Below are 18,150 nucleotides of genomic sequence, written 5' to 3' on the forward strand. Positions count from 1 at the left end.
CCCTTCCCTTTTTTCAGCTAATAGTCCCCCTGGTAGACCATTCCCAATTAGTACACAGAGCTTCCTGGTTTTCCTTTTACAGCCCACTGGATCAGTGTTTATAATATCACAGTGTTTGAATTTCGATCTGGGTACCCATGACTCTAATGCCCATATCCTCATGACCAATATCTGGGTGCATGCTGCGTTCGAATGCAGCCTCACGCTTCTGTGACCATATCTGCAGGGAAAATGCACAGCGGTGGCAGGACTGAGGCTCCCGGGAGGCTCAGCAAACCTAAGCAAGTCTGTGGGCAATGCCACCCTTTCGGTAGGATCAAATTTTTTGATCTCTGCATATTTGTTAGGTGAAAGAAGGCCTCTGGGTGCTTTTCAGTTTGCATTTCTCTAAGGAGGGAAATATTCATCTGCATATCCTTTCCAGGAATCTTCTCTGGTGGTTTGCTGTGGGAGAGTTGATATTTCTTATTTACTTGTAGGAACTCTTTATTATTAGTAATCTCATTAAGATAGGCTCTTTGTGATGTGAGTTGCAAGTGTCCTCCCATTTGAGGCTTGTTTTTTGAGTGTGGTTACTCAGTTTTGCTCGTAGCTGAATTTCTATCTTGCCTCTAGCCTACTGGGTCACATGTAGAAAAGCCTTCGCTTCCCCTAAACTGTGAAAAAGTTTCCCCAGGTACTCTTAATCTGTTGGAATCTACCCGGATGTCAAGGGTGAGTGAGTCCCACCCACTGACGTGAATCGCCACCTTCACAGTGTACGAAATATGTACAAGGAGCCTTTTCATTTTTCCATGAAAGTGTTTTTCACACACTCGTAGCGCCTTTGTGGTGTGACGCGCCGGGAGGCCGGCCGGGGAGTCCAGCTCCGGGAGGCAGGAGCCGGCGCAGGCTGGCCGGACCTCGCGCGGCGCCCGGCCCACGAGCAGGGACCGAAAGACACTGGCGTCCCGGCGTCCCCCCCAGCGCATCCAGAAAGCATGTGGGGACACTCCGCGGACGCTTCGAACCTCCTGCGCGTTCCCAGTCACGCCCCACCATTTCTCCCTCTGAACCAAGACCCCCGCGGCCCCCGGGGTCCCGCGCCACCCTTCGCCCCCATTCCTCCCTCCGCCCCACTCCATCCCGCCCCGCCTCCCCCACCTGCGCACTGTCGCGGGCCCGAGTTCCCCACCAGTCCGGACCTCCCTCCGACCCATTTTCCTTGCGCGCCCTCTTGGTCCCCGCATCGACCCCCGCCCCGCGTCGACCCCCGCCCCACACTCTCCTTAAGATCGCCTTCCCCGCGCGCTCCCCGAGCCCAGCTCAGCGCCGTGCGCCCGGCGCCCCTCTCCCGCCCAGCTCCCGGTGGGGCGGGGCCTCTCAGGCGGAAGTGCCCGGGGCGCCGGCGGCTGGGACCGGCCGGGACGATGGGAACCCAGGGCAGAGGCGGCGGCTGGGGCCGCAGTGGCGGCCGTGGCTGCCCGAGCGGCGGCGGGGGTGGGCGGCCGGGTACGCGGGTCGGGTAGCGCCGGGCCGAGCGCGGAGCCATGCGCCAGGCTGGGACCGGGACTGGGGGCGCGGCGGTGGCGGTGGTGGTGCCGGTGGCTGTGCCGCTGCTGCTGCTGCTGCTGCTCGCTCGGTCCCCGCCTGCCGCCGCCGGCGACGGCCAAAAGAACGGTGAGCGAGCGCGGACCCGTGGGCGCCATCCCGGGGGCTCGGGCTGGGGGGCGGAGGGAACAGCGGGGGGAGCGGCCGGGATTGTGAGTCACCTAGGGGCACCTGTGCGCTCACCTGGCGCGGACGTAGGGCCCAGGTCCCCACCCTGGGTTGGGGGCGCAGGGCGGCCCCTTGCGGGGCACCGAGTGTGACAGCGGGCGGTAGAAGGGACACCCGCGCCCCCTCCTCTGTCCTCGGGGCCGGGTTCAGCCAGACGGTCCCCTTGGAGCGAGTCCTCCCTTCCTTCCTGCTCCTCCTCCTCCCAACGGGTTCTGGTCGGGCACGAGCCTCGCACACCAGAACGTGGGGGTGAAGTGGCCCAGGGGGATTCTTCTGGGACTCCAAGAGCTGCGGGGGGGAGCTAAGACCCCCTGGGAAGAAACGTTGGTCCGTGGGATTCCTGGGTCCTCATCTGGTCTGGGAGAGGGCCAGAGTTGGGAAAAAGTTGCTTAGATCCTAGAGTTAGCAGCTGGGGTGGGTGTAATGCCTCCACCCCTCCCAAGGTGACCACCGCCCTACTGCGGTCACTTTCAACAGCTGGCCTTGCTTGTTGGAGGCTAGACTCCCAGTCGTCCTCAGAACACTAGCAGGCCAGAGTGGTTCTGAGAAATGGGCACCTCTGTGTTGTCTGGGAACTTCCACTCCCTTTGACGAAGGCCCAAGGCGGTGGCTAGACCAGAAGGTGCTGTCCTTGGGGTTCTGCAGGATACCTGAGGATGCTGAGTAAACTGCCTGATTCCTGAGGCCTTGGGCTGGTGGGGCTGGGAGGGCCCAGATGCCCCACCGGGCAGTAGGCAGCTTACCCAGCACAGCCTGGGGCTGGCTCCCAGCCCATCCCCCCTTCTCTGAAATCTTGCTTCTTCAAGCTCCTGTTTCTTTGAGGGTTGTGCCTCTGGTTTCTGAGCTTGGCACAGCTTGAAATGAAAGGCAGTTTCCCCGAGAAGGGCCCCTGATGAAATTGCTCCATCGGGTACAGATGAGAAAGTCATGCTTAATTTCTCCTTTCCTCCTTTTCCGGGATCAGGGCTAGGTGAGGGGTCACTGGTGAAGAGTTTATGGAGATGAAAATCCTGGGGCAGCCGCTCACCTCCCAGGCCTGCTGAAGTGATCCTGGTTTCTGTGTGATCCTGGCTTCTGGGGTCTCTGGGTGGGCAGGGTCTCCGCACTGTGTGCCTGTCCTGGTTTGGAGGATGTGGGACAGGGTGCCCTTACTAGGGTTCCCAGGACAGGCTCAGGGACTTTCTTTCTCCTACCCCCAGCCCTGTGTCTTTGGAGGGGGTTGTGGGCAGAGCAGGTGTGCATGTGATTGGTGCTCCCTGATATCAGAAATGTGTCTTCCACATCTGGCTCAGATGGAGAGCTGCAGAGCTGGGGGTGGGGTGCTGGAGGGGCTGTGTGGCCTGGGAGTGGGGACCACTGGGTCTTAGGGTGACCTCTCTTACCTCTCATGCACCTGCTGAAACTTCACAGCCACCAGCTGGGTTGCAGGTGTCCAGGGCTGGCAGGGGCCAGAGGACCTGGACACTCTCTGGTCAGGGGGCTGCACACTGCAGCAGGACCTCCCCTGCCTGGCCCCATCTAGAAGCTGGGTGCCCGGTGGGCTGGCTGACTGTTTCTCTAAGGTCCTGTGGTCCTGGGGTGGGGTGGGTGGGGTGGGGGGAGGGCTGCAGCAGCCTCAGGAGAAAGTTTGTTTAGCTCAGTGGCTGCTAGTCTCCTGGCACTCAGGCCACAGTTGGCAGTTGGGACTTGGTGGCCAGTAGACACCTGGAAAGCCTGGAGTGTGTCCTATGTGATGCCTACCCCTGCCCAGCCCCCCATACCAGGCTCCTCTGAGCTCAGACTGGCTTTGCAAGTGGGCTGTTATCTTTTCTCAGGGTGTTTCCATGGCAGGGTCAGGAGGCTGGCAGGAAAGCCAGCTGCTCACCTGGTTCCCTTACCTGCTCACCTGGCCCACCTGGAAGGGCCCGGGCTTGCTGCTGGGGTGGTGTGAGTTGCCAGTTTCCCAGTGGGGCAGGGGGAGGTACCCAGCTCAGAGGAGAGGGAGACCACACCCTGCTGTGTCCACAATGCCTTTCTTCTTAAAGCACTTTAACATCCTTTAACCATGGAGGGAGGGGCAGCCAAAGGGAGGTGCTGTCCGCCTCAGCCAACTCAGAGGAAGCTAGGACCCAGAGGGGGGAAGGGATGGTCAAGGTCACGCGGAGAACAAGGCCTGAGCTGGCGCTGGGGCCACTGGGGCCACGCTTCCTACCATGCAGCCCAGGTGCCTTGTCAGCCACCCCTGGGACACAGAGAGCACCAGAGCATGCCTGTTCTCTGGGAGGCCCTAGAGGGGGGGTCTGAGTGGGCACCTTCACCCACTCATGGGGCAGGGGGTTACACCATGGGGCCCAGACACATGCTCCAGCCGAGGTTGTGCCGGACACTCCCAGGAGGGTCCTAATCCAGGTTGGGGCCACAGGCCTCTGTGCCCAGTCCCAGCAGACCTTCAGAGCTGGTCTGGGAAAGGCTGGCCTGACAAAAGGGGGCTGCAAGTGCAAACTTTTGGAGTGTGTGGGGGAGGGCAGCTGGGGAGTCATGGAGGTGGGGGCCTGGGAGCTACTGCCAGTACTGGGGCGCAGGGGAGCCCCGGGCTGGGGCCACTCTGCAGGGGCTTGTGCCCACTGGAGCTGGGGGGTAGCCATTCCAGCCTAGGTCCCCTCCCCACAGGGTCTCTGCCTGCCTCCTGTCTGGGTGAGGAGGGGTGACGGCTCTGGTGCAACTGTATCCCAAATCATGGCCTGAGCAGGCGGCCAGCCTCCAGACCTGGACTCCCTGGCCTGTCCAGTGGAACCAGGATCAAGGATGCTGGAGCTGGGGAGGCTCAGAGGAGGTGGGGGAGAGTGTCCTGGCGTCCAGTGCCCAGGGCAGTTGGGGGGGCTCCCACCCTGACCACTTCCTGTGCCCTTCAGACTCCATCCCTCAGCCCTGGATGTGCCAGGGCTGCAGTGGAGGGAGGGGAGGGGGGCTGTGACCAGTGTGGAGAGGAGCTGCCGTCTGAGTGGGGCTCTTCCTGCTTCTAAGGTCTGAGACCGTTGGGGTGATCGGTGTTGGGTGGCTTGGGCCTTGTTGATAAGGGGTGGCTGGTGGTTGGGATGTGGAGATCTGGGGAAAGTTGGCAGAGGAATGGCTGTGGGAGACTGAGCCTGTGAGCTAGAGATCATTGGCAGAGCTGGAGGGGTTTAGAAAGATGGATGTGTGCACGTGAGTGGGAACGTGATGCCTGAGTGAAAACTTCTGAGCCCAGGGCCCTTGCCAAGGGCTGGGGGGGAGCAGTGACCTTTCCGAGGTCAGAGTGGGCATGCCAGGCATCCCAGGGGCTCCATGGCTTCCCTCGCCCCTTCTATCCGGCCCAGGCCAGGCATGAGGGCCTCCATCTTCTCCCCAGGGGAGGGGGATCCTGGGCACCCTGGCCCGGCTGACAGCGCCTTCTCCGCAGATGCCAGGCTGGTGTCGGAGCAGTTTTCGCAGGCCCCACAGAAGCTGGCTTTCTACAGCTGGTATGGCAGCGCCAGGCTCTTCCACTTCCGGGTACCCCCAGACACAGTGCTGCTGCGCTGGCTGCTGCAGGTGTCCAGGGGCAGTGGCCCCACCTGCACCAACGTGGAGATCACCGTGTAGGTGCCTGCCCACTGCCCCCACCCCCGCCTGAGCTGCCTGGGTGACACCTGAGCCTGCCCTGCTCTCCCTGCCTCCAGGTACTTCCGCTATGGTGCCCCTCCGGTTATCAACCCACTGGGCACCAGCTTCCCTGACAACACCTCCGTTCAGCCTTCCTTCTTCCTCAAGATGCTGCACAGCAACGCCTCCATCAACATCTCCCACCCAGCACCCGGGGACTGGTTTGTGGCCGCCCACCTGCCCCCCTCATCCCATAAGATTGAGGTGAAGGTAAGGGGGCTCCCTCCAGGAACAGGGGGTGGGCAGGACCCCACAATGCATGAATGGCCAGTCCCTATTTTTCATCTCCCCAGGGCAGACTTTGCTCAGGGCTCTGTTGCCCAGCCCTGCCCCTCCACCCTAGGGCTCTATGGTCCAGCCCTGACACCCTTCCCCACAGGCTCTCTGGTCCAGCCCCACCTCCCCCAACCCTAGGGCTCTCTGGTCCAGCCCTGCTGCCCCCTCCTGCTTCCCCTTCTCCTGCTCTCTCCTTAGGGCTTTGTTCCTACCTGTGCCTACATCTTCCAGCCTGACATGCTGGTTGTGCGAGTGGTCGAGGTCTCCATCCTGGATCCTGACGTGCCTCTTCCACAGACCCTTCTCTCCCACCCCAGCTACCTCAAGTGAGTGGAGGTTGGGTGGAGTGGGTGGTACTGCTGTCCTCACTGTGGGTGAAAGAGCGGTGGGTCTGCGTCTCTGGGTCGTGCTAAGAAGTGGGGGCTAGGTGTCTCGCCCCCTTTGGCTACCACTCTGAGGGTGAAGTATATGGGGAGGTTGGTTGAAGCTGCAGGGCCCAAGTGAGGCCATATCCCTTTGGCTGCAGAGTCTTTGTCCCCGAGTACACCCAGGAGCTGCGGCTGGAGCTGCAGGGCTGTGCGTCCAACGGGAGCCTGGGCTGCCCTGTGCGCCTCACCGTGGGCTCGGCCACCCTGCCTGGAAACTTCCAGAAGGTGCTCACCTGCAGCAGCCCCACCCAGGCCTGCCACCTGCTGCTGCCCTCACCACCCTGGGACCGGTGGCTGCAAGTGACGGCCAAGAGCCTTGCCGGGCCCCGTGTGTCCGTGGCTTTCAGTGCTGTGGCTGCCCTCACAGGTGGGCTGAGCGGGGAGATGGCTCTGCCCCCTGCCTTCCGCCCTCAGGCCTTCCTCCAGCTGAGCCCCTTGTGGTCCTGACAGCCTGCAGGCCATGGAGTGTGAACTTCCAGCACCTTCTGCAGAGCACCCCAAACCAGAGCAGCAACGCCTCCACTGTTCTGCTGCCCCCAACCCCCAGCTACCAGGACCTGGACCGGACGGGCAGGGTGGGCGGCGGCTCCTTCTGCCTCAGGAGCTTCCCCGTCCTGCGGGAAGACGTGGACGTGGTATCTGTGCGCTTCCAGCCCCTGGACAGGGTCTCGGTGGTCGTGCAGTCAGACATGCCCTCAGTGATGCGGCTGAACCTCAACACAGGCATGGACAGCGGGGGCTCCCTCACCATCTCCATGCGGGTCAACAAGGTACCTTGGTTCAAGAGCTCCTAGAGGCCTGGCTCGGATCAGGGCTCAGGGCCCAGGGCTCAGACCTGCCTGGGGGGAGTGATGCTGCTCAGGCCTCCCTGTGCCGACTTTGGCACAGAGACGGGATTGGGGTGGCCTTTCGGGCAACAAAGTGAGCCCAGCACGCCTTGGGCCAGAACAGGCACCATCTGAGAAACAGAAGGCCTGTTCTGCGGGGCAGCAGGTCCCCGTCGGCAGGCCCAGGGCTGCAGGTAGGGTCAGAAGCTGGGTGCCCCAGGCTGGGAGAGGAAGGGTCCTGGTAGGCCCTGAGCCAGCGGGGGCCACAGAGAACAGCACCCAGCACCAGGGGTGAACTTGAGGTGGAGGCCAGGGACTGACCCTGAACGGCCTCCTTTCCAGACTGCGATTGCCAACACCTCAGTGGTAGCCTGTGTGACTGCTGCCTCACCCTTGCTCAGCTTCAACGCTTCGCTCAGCTGCACCACAGGTATAGGCGGCATCCGGCCCAGGGACCAGCAGGCCCTCTGGCTCCCTATGACCAGGCTTCCTCCTCCCCTGCAGCCTTCTTCCAGGGCCACCCCCTGTCTCTGAGTGCCTCTTCTCCCACGGCCAACCTCATCATCCCCTACCCAGAGACAGACAACTGGTACCTCTCCCTGCAGCTCATGTGCCCTGAGAGACCTGAGTAAGTAAACTTGAGGGTAGCCGGCCACATGGTTGCGCTCGGGACCATGGACAGGGCTGCCCGCATCCCAGTTTGGGACTGACCCAACTTCCTGCAAGCCGTGCAGGGTCAGTTGACTTCTGGGAGTTCTAAAGGGTTCCCCACCTCCACCTGGCCACTCTTCCTGTGGCAGCTCTGAGAGTCCGGACACAAGCAGGGGGACTGGTCCAGGACACAGCCCCAGACAGGCTGGTACTCGGGCAGCGGGAGGAAGAGGGGCATCTTGGCCTCGCAGAGCTTGTGGCTGCTGTCCTCCAGGGCTCGGAGCTCGGGGGGCCTCAACTCTGGGTTCATGTGTCCAAGACCCTGCTGGGAGCACTGGTGGGGGACTGACCGGCAGACCTCAGCAGCCAGCCTTCCTATGGCCCCTTCCTCGCAGGGAGTGTGAGCAGGCCTCGGTCCTCGTGGAGACCACCTTGAACTTGGTGCCCTGCTTGAATGACTGTGGACCCTACGGCCAGTGCCTCCTGCTGCGCAGACATGGCTACCTGTATGCGGGCTGCAGCTGCAAGGCAGGTGAGGGACAGTCCTGATGTCTCCCCCTACTCGTGCCCTTGGCCTCCCAGCCCTGTACCTTCCTCTGGGAGCCCATCCCAGCTCTGCCCCCGAAGAGCAAGGACAGATGCCCCCTTCCCACCCCTACCGTGCCCCCGTGCGGGCACAGAGAGGCACCTCCAGAGATGGTACTGCCTTCTGATCTTGGCCTCCCCTGCCCACACCTGCCCCCACCTACCCACACTGGCATCCACCTACCCACATGTGCCCCACACCTACCCACACCTGTCCCGGCCTGCTCAGGGGTGAGGAAGGGGCTTCTCTGCAGGGCCCTGGGTGAGGGGCGGGCCCTGAGGTTCCAAAGCGCCCCCTGCCAAGCCTGCCCGACTTGCCCGGCTTCAGACCCCCTGCGTTGCCTTGGCCCACAGGCTGGCGTGGGTGGAGCTGCACAGACAACAGCACAGCCCAGTCGGCAGCCCAGCAGAAGGCGGCTGCCCTCTTGCTTACCCTGAGCAACCTCGTGTTCCTGGCCCCCATCGCCATCTCCGTGCACCGCTCCCTCCTGGTGGAGGCCTCCGTCTACGCCTACACCATGTTCTTCTCCACGGTAGGCCTGCTTCCTCCCCTGGGGGTGGTAGGGGGACCTGGGCTGCCGCTCACCGCCCGGCCCCACAGTTCTACCATGCCTGCGACCAGCCGGGTGAAGCGGTGCTGTGCATCCTCAACTATGACACACTGCAGTACTGCGACTTCCTGGGCTCTGGAGTGTCCATCTGGGTCACCGTCCTCTGCATGGCCCGGCTGAAGGCTGCCCTGAAATATGTGAGCGATTTCCTGATACCCGGGGTCTGGGCTCTGGGTGGGTGGAGGCCCTTGTGCACAGCGTGTCGAGGGAGACACCAGAAAGGGAGTTTGGCCGCTGCCCTTCAAAACCTCTTGTACTGACCAGTCGCCTGCTGGAAGAGGCTGCCTCCAGTTTTGAAGGGACTGCTGCTCGGAGGATGCCAAGAAAGGAAGGTGGTGGGCAGGGTTGGGCGAGGCCTGTTTCTCTCCCAGGGCCCCATTCAGAGAGGAGGCCTGGAGCCCCAACCCTGGACCAGACCTCCCTGAGAAGCACCCAGCTGTGCTCCTGGAGTCCCTGGTGCTGAGGACACTTCAGGGACTTTTCTGCTGTAGCTGGGCTTGGCTGATGGAGATGCGTGCCCTGGTGCCCTGCCTGCCCAAGTTTGTGCCCCAGAAATTCACCTGTGGGGAATTACCTCTAAGTCCAGTGGTTAAGACTCCGTGCTTTCACTGCTGAGGGCAGCGTGGGTTCAATCCCTGGTCAGGGAACTAAGATCCCACAAGCTGTGCAGCGTGGCCAAAACAAAACACATTAGAAATCCACCTGTAGATGGACCCTTGGGACTGATGGATCCCAGCAATACAGGAGCTGGAGGAGGGGCATCTCCCTCTCAGCCAGCGGAGCAGGGCAGGGTGTGCCAGTTGCTCCAAGGGGACTGGCAGAGGTGCTGGGGGGCAGTAGGGACAGTGGGATGACCAGCAGGCCCAAACCACCTGCTTCTGCTGGACCTTGTGCCATTAAAGACGAACCAGGCCTAGGGCTCCTGTGACCCTGCCATCGTCCTTGTGTTTTGCCCAGGTTCTGTTTCTCCTGGGCACTCTGGTCTTCGCCATGTCCTTGCAGCTGGACCGCAGGGCCGCCTGGAACACAATGGGGCCTTGCCTCTTTGCCATTGTGGTCATGGTCACCATGTGGGTAAGGAACTAGGGCAGGCCTGGGGTCCTGCCCAGGCTCCCTCTCCTGGTAATTGGGGTAAAAGAGCATGGGCTCTCCATACACCCTCACTCTGGGAGGAGAGAGCATGGTCCCTCATTTTGGCCATGTTCTCAGTCCTGGGCCTGGGTCCTCCAGATCTGCTGAGGGCTGCCAGTGGCACCCACAGGGGCTCAGTGTGGCTTCATGCCCAGGGCCTGGGCCTGAGGAACCCATAGATCTTTGTGCCCTTGAACCCCTCCAAGCAGCCCACACTCCCAGACCAGGGCAGGCCCCTGGGAGCTGTGGCTGCAGCCCCTGTGCCAACACTCGGGCGGTGGTTTTCTCCAGGTGTACCGCTGCGGGCGCCGGCGCCACTGCTACCCCCCTTCGTGGCAGCGCTGGGTCTTCTACCTCTTGCCCGGCATCTCCATGGCCGCTGTGGCCATCACCATCTACACTTCCATGATGACCAGCGACAACTATTACTATACCCACAGCATCTGGCACATGCTGCTGGCAGGGAGCGCAGCCTTCTTGCTGCCACCACGTGAACAGCACACCAAGCCCTGGGCCTGCTCCCAGAAGCTCACCTGCCACTATGAGATCTGCAAGAACCACCGGGACGAGCTGTACACAGTGACATGACACAGCCGGCTTGGGGACATCTGCAGCTTTGATGATCTCTCTAGCCAGGGGCAGGACCAAGGGAGAGGGACCACATCCAGATCCATTTCCAACTGAATAAAATTGCCCTGAGCACTCTTGCTTTCTCCTTCTGAGGAGAGGACCACACCCCCAACTCCCTTGTGCCCACTGACTGCCAGCTGACTTGGTCACTCTGCAGGTCCCAGCTGGTATCTGCAGTGGCCCCTGGGGCCTGGGCCTCGCTGCCTGGAGACCACAGGTACCATGTGGGGTCAGGTTCTGAGTTCTTCTGGCCTGGGGATGGTTGGAGGGAGATATAGTGTAAGAGTCCCCCATTGCCCTATTCCCCTGTGAGGCTGTGGTATGAGAGACCCAGGTGGGCCGAGGAGGCCTGAGCCCACCTCCCATGGGCCCCTGCCCCATAGGCTGGGAGCTATGCCATCCCTGGCTCACTGACACTTTGTGCCCCTGAATGCCAGCCTGCCGCGGGCATGGGGATGCCCCCTGCTAATACATTTGCCATGTGAAGGAGTGACCACATTTACCAGGGAGCTGATGTCACTGGGGTGTCCGTAAGGGCCAGCTGCCATGGGTAGCATGGGGGAGGCTGACTTCTGGCTGTCCAGCCCTCCCCCTTCACTCCCTTTGGCTCTCAGTTTTGGAGCTGCAGGCCCCTGAGATGAGGTTCCTGGGGAGGGGGCTGCCAAGATGCTCTGGGAGTGCTGGGCCTGCAGGACACACCTTGTCCCATCTTTGTGTCCCACTGACCCCTGGGTTCCTGGGCCCTGTCTAGGGAGCATCTCCTTGAGTTACTCCCAGGAGAGAAGGTGATGGCTGCCGCCCCCCACTGGCCCAACCACACGTTTGGGGAGGGGCTCCTGGAGGCCTGGCCCTGCCTTTCTCCTTCCTCTGTGGTGGAAGCACGGTAAGGGCTGCTGACTGCCCCAGGAGCAGTGCCCTGCCCCTCCCTAAGGGGCTGCTGTCTATGTGAGGGTGCTGGACAGGGCTGCGGAGCCCAGGGTGGGGGGCACGCACTCTCCCATCTTTTGGCCCTGGCGTCTTCCCTTCTGAGTCCTGTCCAGGCTGCGGCCTCCCTGGAGGCTTCCCGTACCCCCAGTCACCCAGCACTTGGCCACTGGAGCATTCTCTAGGCTTGTAAAGCGGAAACATTTGTATACAGTATTTTGGGCAGGAATTTTTTCAAGACATTTAAGACGTATTTTTCTGTAGCTCTGATTGCACTGTGATTGGTGAATTTAATATTCCACATGATGTTTCAAGGCAAAAGAGTTTTTACATTGTTTTCTGCTCTTCTTCCGGGAGGAGGGGAGGTGGGACCGAGAATGACAAGTCCCTGCTCCCGGGAAATGGGCCCACACTTGCCGACGGTGCCTGCAGCTGCCGCCGTTTCCGCAGCGAGTTTTCCACGGTCCCTAAAGACGTGAAAGGGGGCGGGACGAGGTGGGTGTAGACCGACCGGCTTTGCAGCCAGTCAGCGGCGAGTGGAGGGCAAGGTGCCCCGACACAACTTCCGGTTCCGCCGGGGAGCGGGACTCGGTTAGGTAGGTGGTGGCCCGGCGGTGGAGTTGGGGTCTTGCGGTGGTTGGGCCGCCCGGGGTCACGCGGCTGGGGTCGGGGCCGCGCGGGGGCTCGGGGTCGGGGTTGGGGCCGCGCGGGGGGCCGGGCGCGGGGGGCACGGAGGCGGAGCCGGGGGTCGGGATGGGGCTGGGGGCCGGGGGCGGGAGTCGGGGGGTCGGGCCGCTTGGAGTTACGCCGCTGGGCTCGGGGCCGCGCGGGGCCATGGGGCAGGGGTCGAGGCGGCGCGTGAGGGTAGGAATGGGGCGGGGCGCCGGGGGCTGGAGTCGGGGGTGGGGGTCGGGGCCCGCGTCCGGCCGGGCGCGCGTGACGGTGGCCCCTGCCTCCTGCCAGGCTCGCCGCGATGCCCTTGCACAAGGTCCCAGTCGGCCTGTGGAAGCAGCTCCGGCTGCGGGAGGGCATCTATTCCCGCCTGCCCCAGCACTACCTGCGTTCCCTGGAGGAGGCGCGGACGCCCACTCCCGTTCACTACAGGCCACACGGGGTCAAAATCAAGATCAACCCCAAGAACGGACAGCGGGAGCGCGTGGAGGACGTGCCCATTCCCGTTCACTATCCCCCGGAGTCCCAGCTGGGGCTCTGGGGCGGCGAGGGCTGGGTGCAGGGTCACAGATACATCAACAACGACAAGGTGGGTGAGCAGGACGGGCTTGAGCGGTACTTCTTGGGCCTCGCTGCCTTGCTCCGGGCTCTGGAAGTACCTGGACAGTGAAAGGGACCCCCACCCCTCGGGGAGAGGGAGCTTATAGTCTGGTGGAGACACAGCTCCATCTGAAGAGTATCCTCAGGAGTAAAAAGTCACAGTTCTGGCAGCCAGATTAAGTGTATAGATGAGGAGCCCTGAGTGGGGAGAAGAGATGGAGAATGAGGTTTAAGGTCACCTATCAGCTTGACCGCCATACTTTCCCTACTTTTTGTGACACCTACAGGGCTGGCATTTGGGAAGGCTGAGAGGCTCACCTGGGAGCAGGTCTCCTGAGTCTGCTCCCTGAGCTGTGTTGCCTCTGGTGGGGAGGCAGGGGGGAGGAGGGGGCTTATGTCTTTGAGACCTAGGCTAGAGTCTCCCTTTGCCTTTGGCCCCTTGGTCCCTGGTTTGGGATATGATGACCTGTGAACCGTGGAGTTATGGTTGTGTGTGCGGTGTGTCTGGAATAAACACCAGCAACTTGGGCAGGGTCTGGGGAGAAGCTGACCTCTGGGTGGGCAACTGGGTCCCCAGGTGGGGACTGGTTCGTGCAACTCTACATGCCCAGTCTCCCCACTCTAGTGTGTGGGGAGAAGCAGCAACGCTCACCAAGATTCTTGCTCCCTCAGCTCTCCAAGAGGGTGAAGAAGGTGTGGAAGCCGCAGCTGTTCCAGCGTGAGCTTTACAGTGAGATCCTGGATACCAGGTTCACCGTGACCGTGACCATGCGCACCCTGGACCTCATCGACGAGGCCTACGGGTTTGACTTCTACATTCTCAAGGCAAGCAGATCTGCACCACGCTGGGGTTCCTTGTGAGATGTAAATGAGACCATGTCCCTTTCTGGGCAGCCCCAGTGGGAGTCCATCACTGTGGATGGCCATCTTGCCCATGTGGCCAAGGGAGCACAGCTGTCTCCTTCTCTGCTCTTAGACCTTCCTCGCTTCTGGTCTGGGTGCTGGGGCTGCCCACCTGGCCTAAAGTGCTCCACCAGGCTGGCCTGGGGGCTGCCAGCTGCTGGGGAGGAAGCTGGAAGGGCCGGCTGGTGGGGTGGGCAGGGCCCTGCCCACAGCACCTGGCCCCATGCAGAGACTCTTGCCAGACCCCAAAGGAGGACCTGTGCTCCAAGTTTGGGATGGACCTGAAGCGAGGGATGCTGCTGCGGCTCGCCCGACAGGACCCCCAGCTGCACCCAGATGACCCCGACAGGAGGGCGGCCATCTACGACAAGTACAAGGTCAGGGCTCCAGCCTTTACTTACTGCTCCTCATGGGCCCCCTGGCCGGCTGCCTGACCCTGACCTCACCCACGAGCCCATCTCTGTCTGCCCAGGCGTTTGTCATCCCGGAGGCAGAAGCCGAGTGGGTTGGCCTGACGCTGGACGAGGCCGTGGAGAAGCAGAGGCTCCTGGAAGAGAAGGTGAGCGTGTGTGAGCACCAGCTGCCCTGCCCTCTCAGGAGTGGGCACAGCTGCCAAGCAGCAGCCCCTGGGGTGCGTTGACAGGGGCACTGGGTGGGCTTGGGAAGGCACTGCTGCCCAGCGGGAGCCATGGGCTGTGGTCTCCGCGTGGCCCACTCCCTCCCCTCCAGGTCCTGACTCTCTCCTGCCCCTGCTGGCTGGTTTCGTGGATGGGAAGATGGATAAGAGCTGGATGCTTGGCACCATCGATTTCTGTGGCCACCTAGTATTCCCCAGGGTCTGCCCAGTACTGCACTGAGGCCTTTTGTGTCTGTCCCCTAGAGGAGTCTGGAGCGTGTGATAGCTGCCAGGACAGGGGGCCCGTCGCAACTGCTGCCTCTTCTCTCTGCCCGGAGTCTCTGCAGCCAAGGGCCCTGCAGCCCCTCTCCCACGAACAGAGCACTGTCCTCTGGGCTGGGGGCTAGCAGATGGCAAGTAGCCTTGCTTGACCCCGTGGCCAAGCCGGAGGGGCCTGGTCCTCTCATGCTCGATTCCTCTCGGTGTTTGGTCAGGAGCTGGATCCCCACCCTCCCCAGAGCGCCTCACTGTGACCTGCCTTGTCTCCCTAGGACCCCGTTCCTCTGTTCAAGGTCTACGTGGAAGAGCTGATCGAGCAGCTTCAGCAGCAAGCGCTGTCTGAGCCAGCAGTGATGCAGAAGAGAGCCAGCAGGACGTAGCCGCACTGGGACCTGGACCTGGCAGCCAGGCTCAGCACCTTTGGCACCGTGGACAGAGCTTGGGGTGGTGGTGAGGGCCACCCATGGTCGTGTGTGCTGGCCGTGCAGCTCCCGGGTGGGGTGGGCTTTGTGGAGGCCCCAGGAGGTCTCTTGTCCCAGGATCCCCAGAGGCCTGGGGCCCTCTCGCTGCCTCTGTCCCCCCCTCCCCGCAGTGGAGGCCCTGCCAAGGCAGGTCACCACCCTCGGGGGACAGTGTGAGTAAAGTCTGAGCTGGGCTGTGTGTGTGCTGCTTTGCTTAGAGGATCAGGCTCACCCCATGCCTCAGAGACCCAGGACGCAGCTGAGGTGGGTGGTGGTCCCTAGGTGTGCAAGGTTTTGGTGCTTTTCTCTTCTCTGGGAGAACCCAGCATTGTGGGAGGCATCCTAGGATAGAGTAGGACTGTGCTCGCTCCTGCTCAAGGCACATTGCCTGGAATGTTCTCCAGAGCAGAGACCTGGTGCTATGCTCTGGCTCTGGGAGTGGCTGTATGGTGTCCACACCAGCACTGCCTTTGGGGTGGCGAGCACCACCCCCCCAGCTCTGGGAGGTGCAGGGGCCCCAGAAGGTGCTGCTGGTGCCAGTGTCTCGCAGGGAAGGCCTTGAGTCTGGAGCTTCTGTTAGCACCTCCCTGTCACGGTCCAAAAGGAGGCAGAAGCGACATGGCCTGTGGGGCCTGTGACACAGATGTTCCCTCTTCAGCTGACCCAGACCTGAACTTGGGTGGGGATGTGGCCCCCAGTGGGAGACTGGACCAGGCACCTGAGGCCTTTACTGCTCTGAGATTTGGGGGTGGCATGACCCTCTTCACTGACCCTACCTGGAAGTCCTGAGCACTGAGACCCATTTGGGTCTCTTTGGGAGGACACAGGTGGGTTCCCCTGACCTGGTCCTGGCAGCTGACTGAGGGGCACCAGGCTCCCCTGAGGGAGCCGTGGAAGTGATGCCACGTGGGCTGTGTTTATGGGGCGGGAGGCCATAGGGAGCATGCAGCTGGCCAGTGGGCACAGCTGCAAGAGGGCCCTGGAGGCTCCGTGGCTTGCAAGGATGTCATCCAGGATTGGGGGCTGCCTCTGGGTCAGCGCCCTGGGGGGAATGCCCCAGAGGTCACCAGTCCCAGTCTTCTCCGGGGATGCCTTGAGACCCCACGTGTCCTCATCCCTATTCTGTGACCCTTTTAATTTTTTAAGAATTTTACCAAAAGCTGATGATGCCCAGCTCACGCCTGGCCCGGCTCTGTGGGCTTTCAATGCCCAGCCCAGTTGTCTGAACCACACAGACTGCTGGTGCTCTGGGTGGGCCAGTCTCCCCAGCTTCCACCTCCTGGTTCCCTCCCATGTTCAGGATCCTCTTTCTGTGCCCCGCCCCCCTTCCCCCCACCCCCACCCCCAGTCTGTTGCCTGGGTACCCCTGCAATGCATACCCAGAACATCCCCGGTTCACTGATATTGACTCAGGTACCCCTCCTTGCTTGCTCCTTCCCGCCCCAACTAAGACCACAGGCTGAGGGGGTACCTGTGCCATTCCTGGAGCCTTGAGGGAACTGAGGGACCTGGCGCTGGCCTAGGGCTTGTGGCCTGAGCAGGGTGGGGGCTGGGCCAGGTGTGAGCAGTACGGGGGAGGGGAGAGGTGGATGGAGGGTGGAATTGGCCTCCCTGTCAGCACTGGTGGGCCCAGACTGGCTTCTGCTGGCTCCTGGGAGGAGCTTGGCATGCCCTTAGCAGGTCACTTGCCCCCTGCATAGCCTGAGGCTGGACTGAGGTGGGGGTCTGAGTGTGGTCCTGGCCCCAGAACTAAAACATGAGCATTTTTCTGGTGGTGCAGCATCAGTTTCATCAAATTCTCACAAAAATCCTTGACTCAGGAAAGGTTCAGAAGCCCTCACTGAGTGACAGACTCACTCCCCAGCCCCAAGAAAACAATAACCCAGACCTTCCGGTTTCCTCTGGGAGGTGGGAGTGGGGAGAGGACACAAGGGCTGCACTCACCCACAAGCATGGAGCCAGGAGCTGAGCTGCCCATCAGCCACATGTCCTTGCCCTCCCGGCCCTGGTCAGGCGGAGGCCCCTGAGCTGCCTTCATTTCCGTCAACCACACCTCTGCACAGTCTCAACCACAGCCTCTTTGTTGCTCTGTCAGAGCTCCAGTTCTGCCCTGGCTGAGGTCCTGCAGCCCATCAGAACCCTGGGTTGGTGCAGGGCAGGGGGTTGTGCTGATCAAGGTCGAACCTGTGGAAGCATGAGCTGCCCTGCACTGACCCATGGCTGCAAACAGGCCATGCCCCTGTCTGCACCAGCTGGGTCGACCCTCCTGTGTGTTTCTATGACAACAGCTCAACCAGTCAGCTTCCATGCTGGGCTGTGGACAGGAGGGTGAAGCATCACTATGGCTATGGACTGGGGACGGGCCCTCAGGACCAGCACTGGAGGCCTTGACAGTAGCATGGCTGTCAACACCGTGATGTGTCAAGGCCCTGTTGTGTCCACTGCCTGATTCCACTGTCCCTGTGTCCCAGGGCAGGCAAAAGGACCAACCCTACCTAGAGAGGGGACAGCCTAGGCTGAGAGGGGCAGGGCTCAGTCTAGGGCTCTGTGCCTGACCCCTCACTATCAGGGTCTACAGGGTGGCAGGTGTGCAGAGGGCAACTGGAGCCCTGTCAGGGTGCTGGGAGCATAAGGGAGCCGCTGTGGGGCCCATCCACACGCACTGGGACCCACCTCAACCTTCATCATCCATTGCTGCCCCCTTGAGCCCCTCTCCTCCCACCGCCACTGGCTGCCCCCTAGCTGGAGCCCTGGGTCAGGAGAACTTGCCCAGCAGCACCAGCCCTGTGCAGATTGGCACTCTGTGCCGTAGCACGCCAGAGTCCTCCCCTGCTCACCCTGAGCCCCAGAATGAGGCTTCAGGCCCTGGCCCCTTTACCACCCACAGGTGACCCAGCCCACTTTGCCCTTGGACAAGATCTGTCTGTGCATGGCATCCAGCACAGCAGGGGATGCCCCAAGGCTAGGGGTGGAAGCCCCATGACTGGGCAGCTTGGGGTGTGGCCAGGCCAGTGTGAAGAGTTCAGGACAAGTCCAGGGTGCTGGCCGAGCAGCGTCTGTGCCCTGTGACTCTGGGCCCAGCCCAGCCTGCCCTGTGCCTGTTCCCTCAGATGTGTGACCACTCTGGACTCCTGTTCC

The 18,150-nt window shown here is 62.0% G+C and overlaps 2 protein-coding genes across 2 annotated transcripts; both read left to right on the forward strand.

The window, feature by feature from the left end:
* Positions 1–1,529: 1,529 nt before the first annotated feature.
* Positions 1,530–10,515, forward strand: PGAP6 (post-GPI attachment to proteins 6). The gene is made up of 13 exons (XM_065892661.1): positions 1,530–1,659; positions 5,177–5,354; positions 5,436–5,628; positions 5,893–6,020; positions 6,221–6,489; positions 6,573–6,892; positions 7,292–7,379; positions 7,454–7,577; positions 7,996–8,132; positions 8,540–8,718; positions 8,787–8,933; positions 9,754–9,870; positions 10,219–10,515. The coding sequence occupies exons 1-13, from the start codon at positions 1,530–1,532 to the stop codon at positions 10,513–10,515; spliced, it is 2,307 nt and encodes a 768-aa protein (XP_065748733.1).
* Positions 10,516–12,435: 1,920 nt separating this feature from the next.
* MRPL28 (mitochondrial ribosomal protein L28) lies at positions 12,436–15,202 on the forward strand. The gene is made up of 5 exons (XM_065893123.1): positions 12,436–12,742; positions 13,426–13,578; positions 13,899–14,033; positions 14,129–14,215; positions 14,824–15,202. Exons 1-5 carry the CDS (start codon positions 12,455–12,457, stop codon positions 14,929–14,931), a joined length of 771 nt encoding a protein of 256 aa, XP_065749195.1. The 5' UTR covers positions 12,436–12,454; the 3' UTR covers positions 14,932–15,202.
* Positions 15,203–18,150: the final 2,948 nt, after the last annotated feature.

This window comes from Phocoena phocoena, chromosome 15, assembly GCF_963924675.1.
Source record: "Phocoena phocoena chromosome 15, mPhoPho1.1, whole genome shotgun sequence".
Classification (NCBI taxonomy): domain Eukaryota; kingdom Metazoa; phylum Chordata; class Mammalia; order Artiodactyla; family Phocoenidae; genus Phocoena; species Phocoena phocoena.

Excerpts from the sequence above, each read along its gene's own strand:
- PGAP6 (XM_065892661.1), top strand. The coding sequence starts at position 1,530 with ATGCGCCAGGCTGGGACCGGGACTGGGGGCGCGGCGGTGGCGGTGGTG. Across the intron at positions 1,660-5,176 it reads CGGCGACGGCCAAAAGAACG|ATGCCAGGCTGGTGTCGGAG; the intron begins GTGAGCGAGCGC and ends CCTTCTCCGCAG. Across the intron at positions 6,490-6,572 it reads TGCTGTGGCTGCCCTCACAG|CCTGCAGGCCATGGAGTGTG; the intron begins GTGGGCTGAGCG and ends TGGTCCTGACAG.
- MRPL28 (XM_065893123.1), top strand. The coding sequence starts at position 12,455 with ATGCCCTTGCACAAGGTCCCAGTCGGCCTGTGGAAGCAGCTCCGGCTG. Across the intron at positions 13,579-13,898 it reads TTGACTTCTACATTCTCAAG|ACCCCAAAGGAGGACCTGTG; the intron begins GCAAGCAGATCT and ends GACTCTTGCCAG. Across the intron at positions 14,034-14,128 it reads CCATCTACGACAAGTACAAG|GCGTTTGTCATCCCGGAGGC; the intron begins GTCAGGGCTCCA and ends CTGTCTGCCCAG.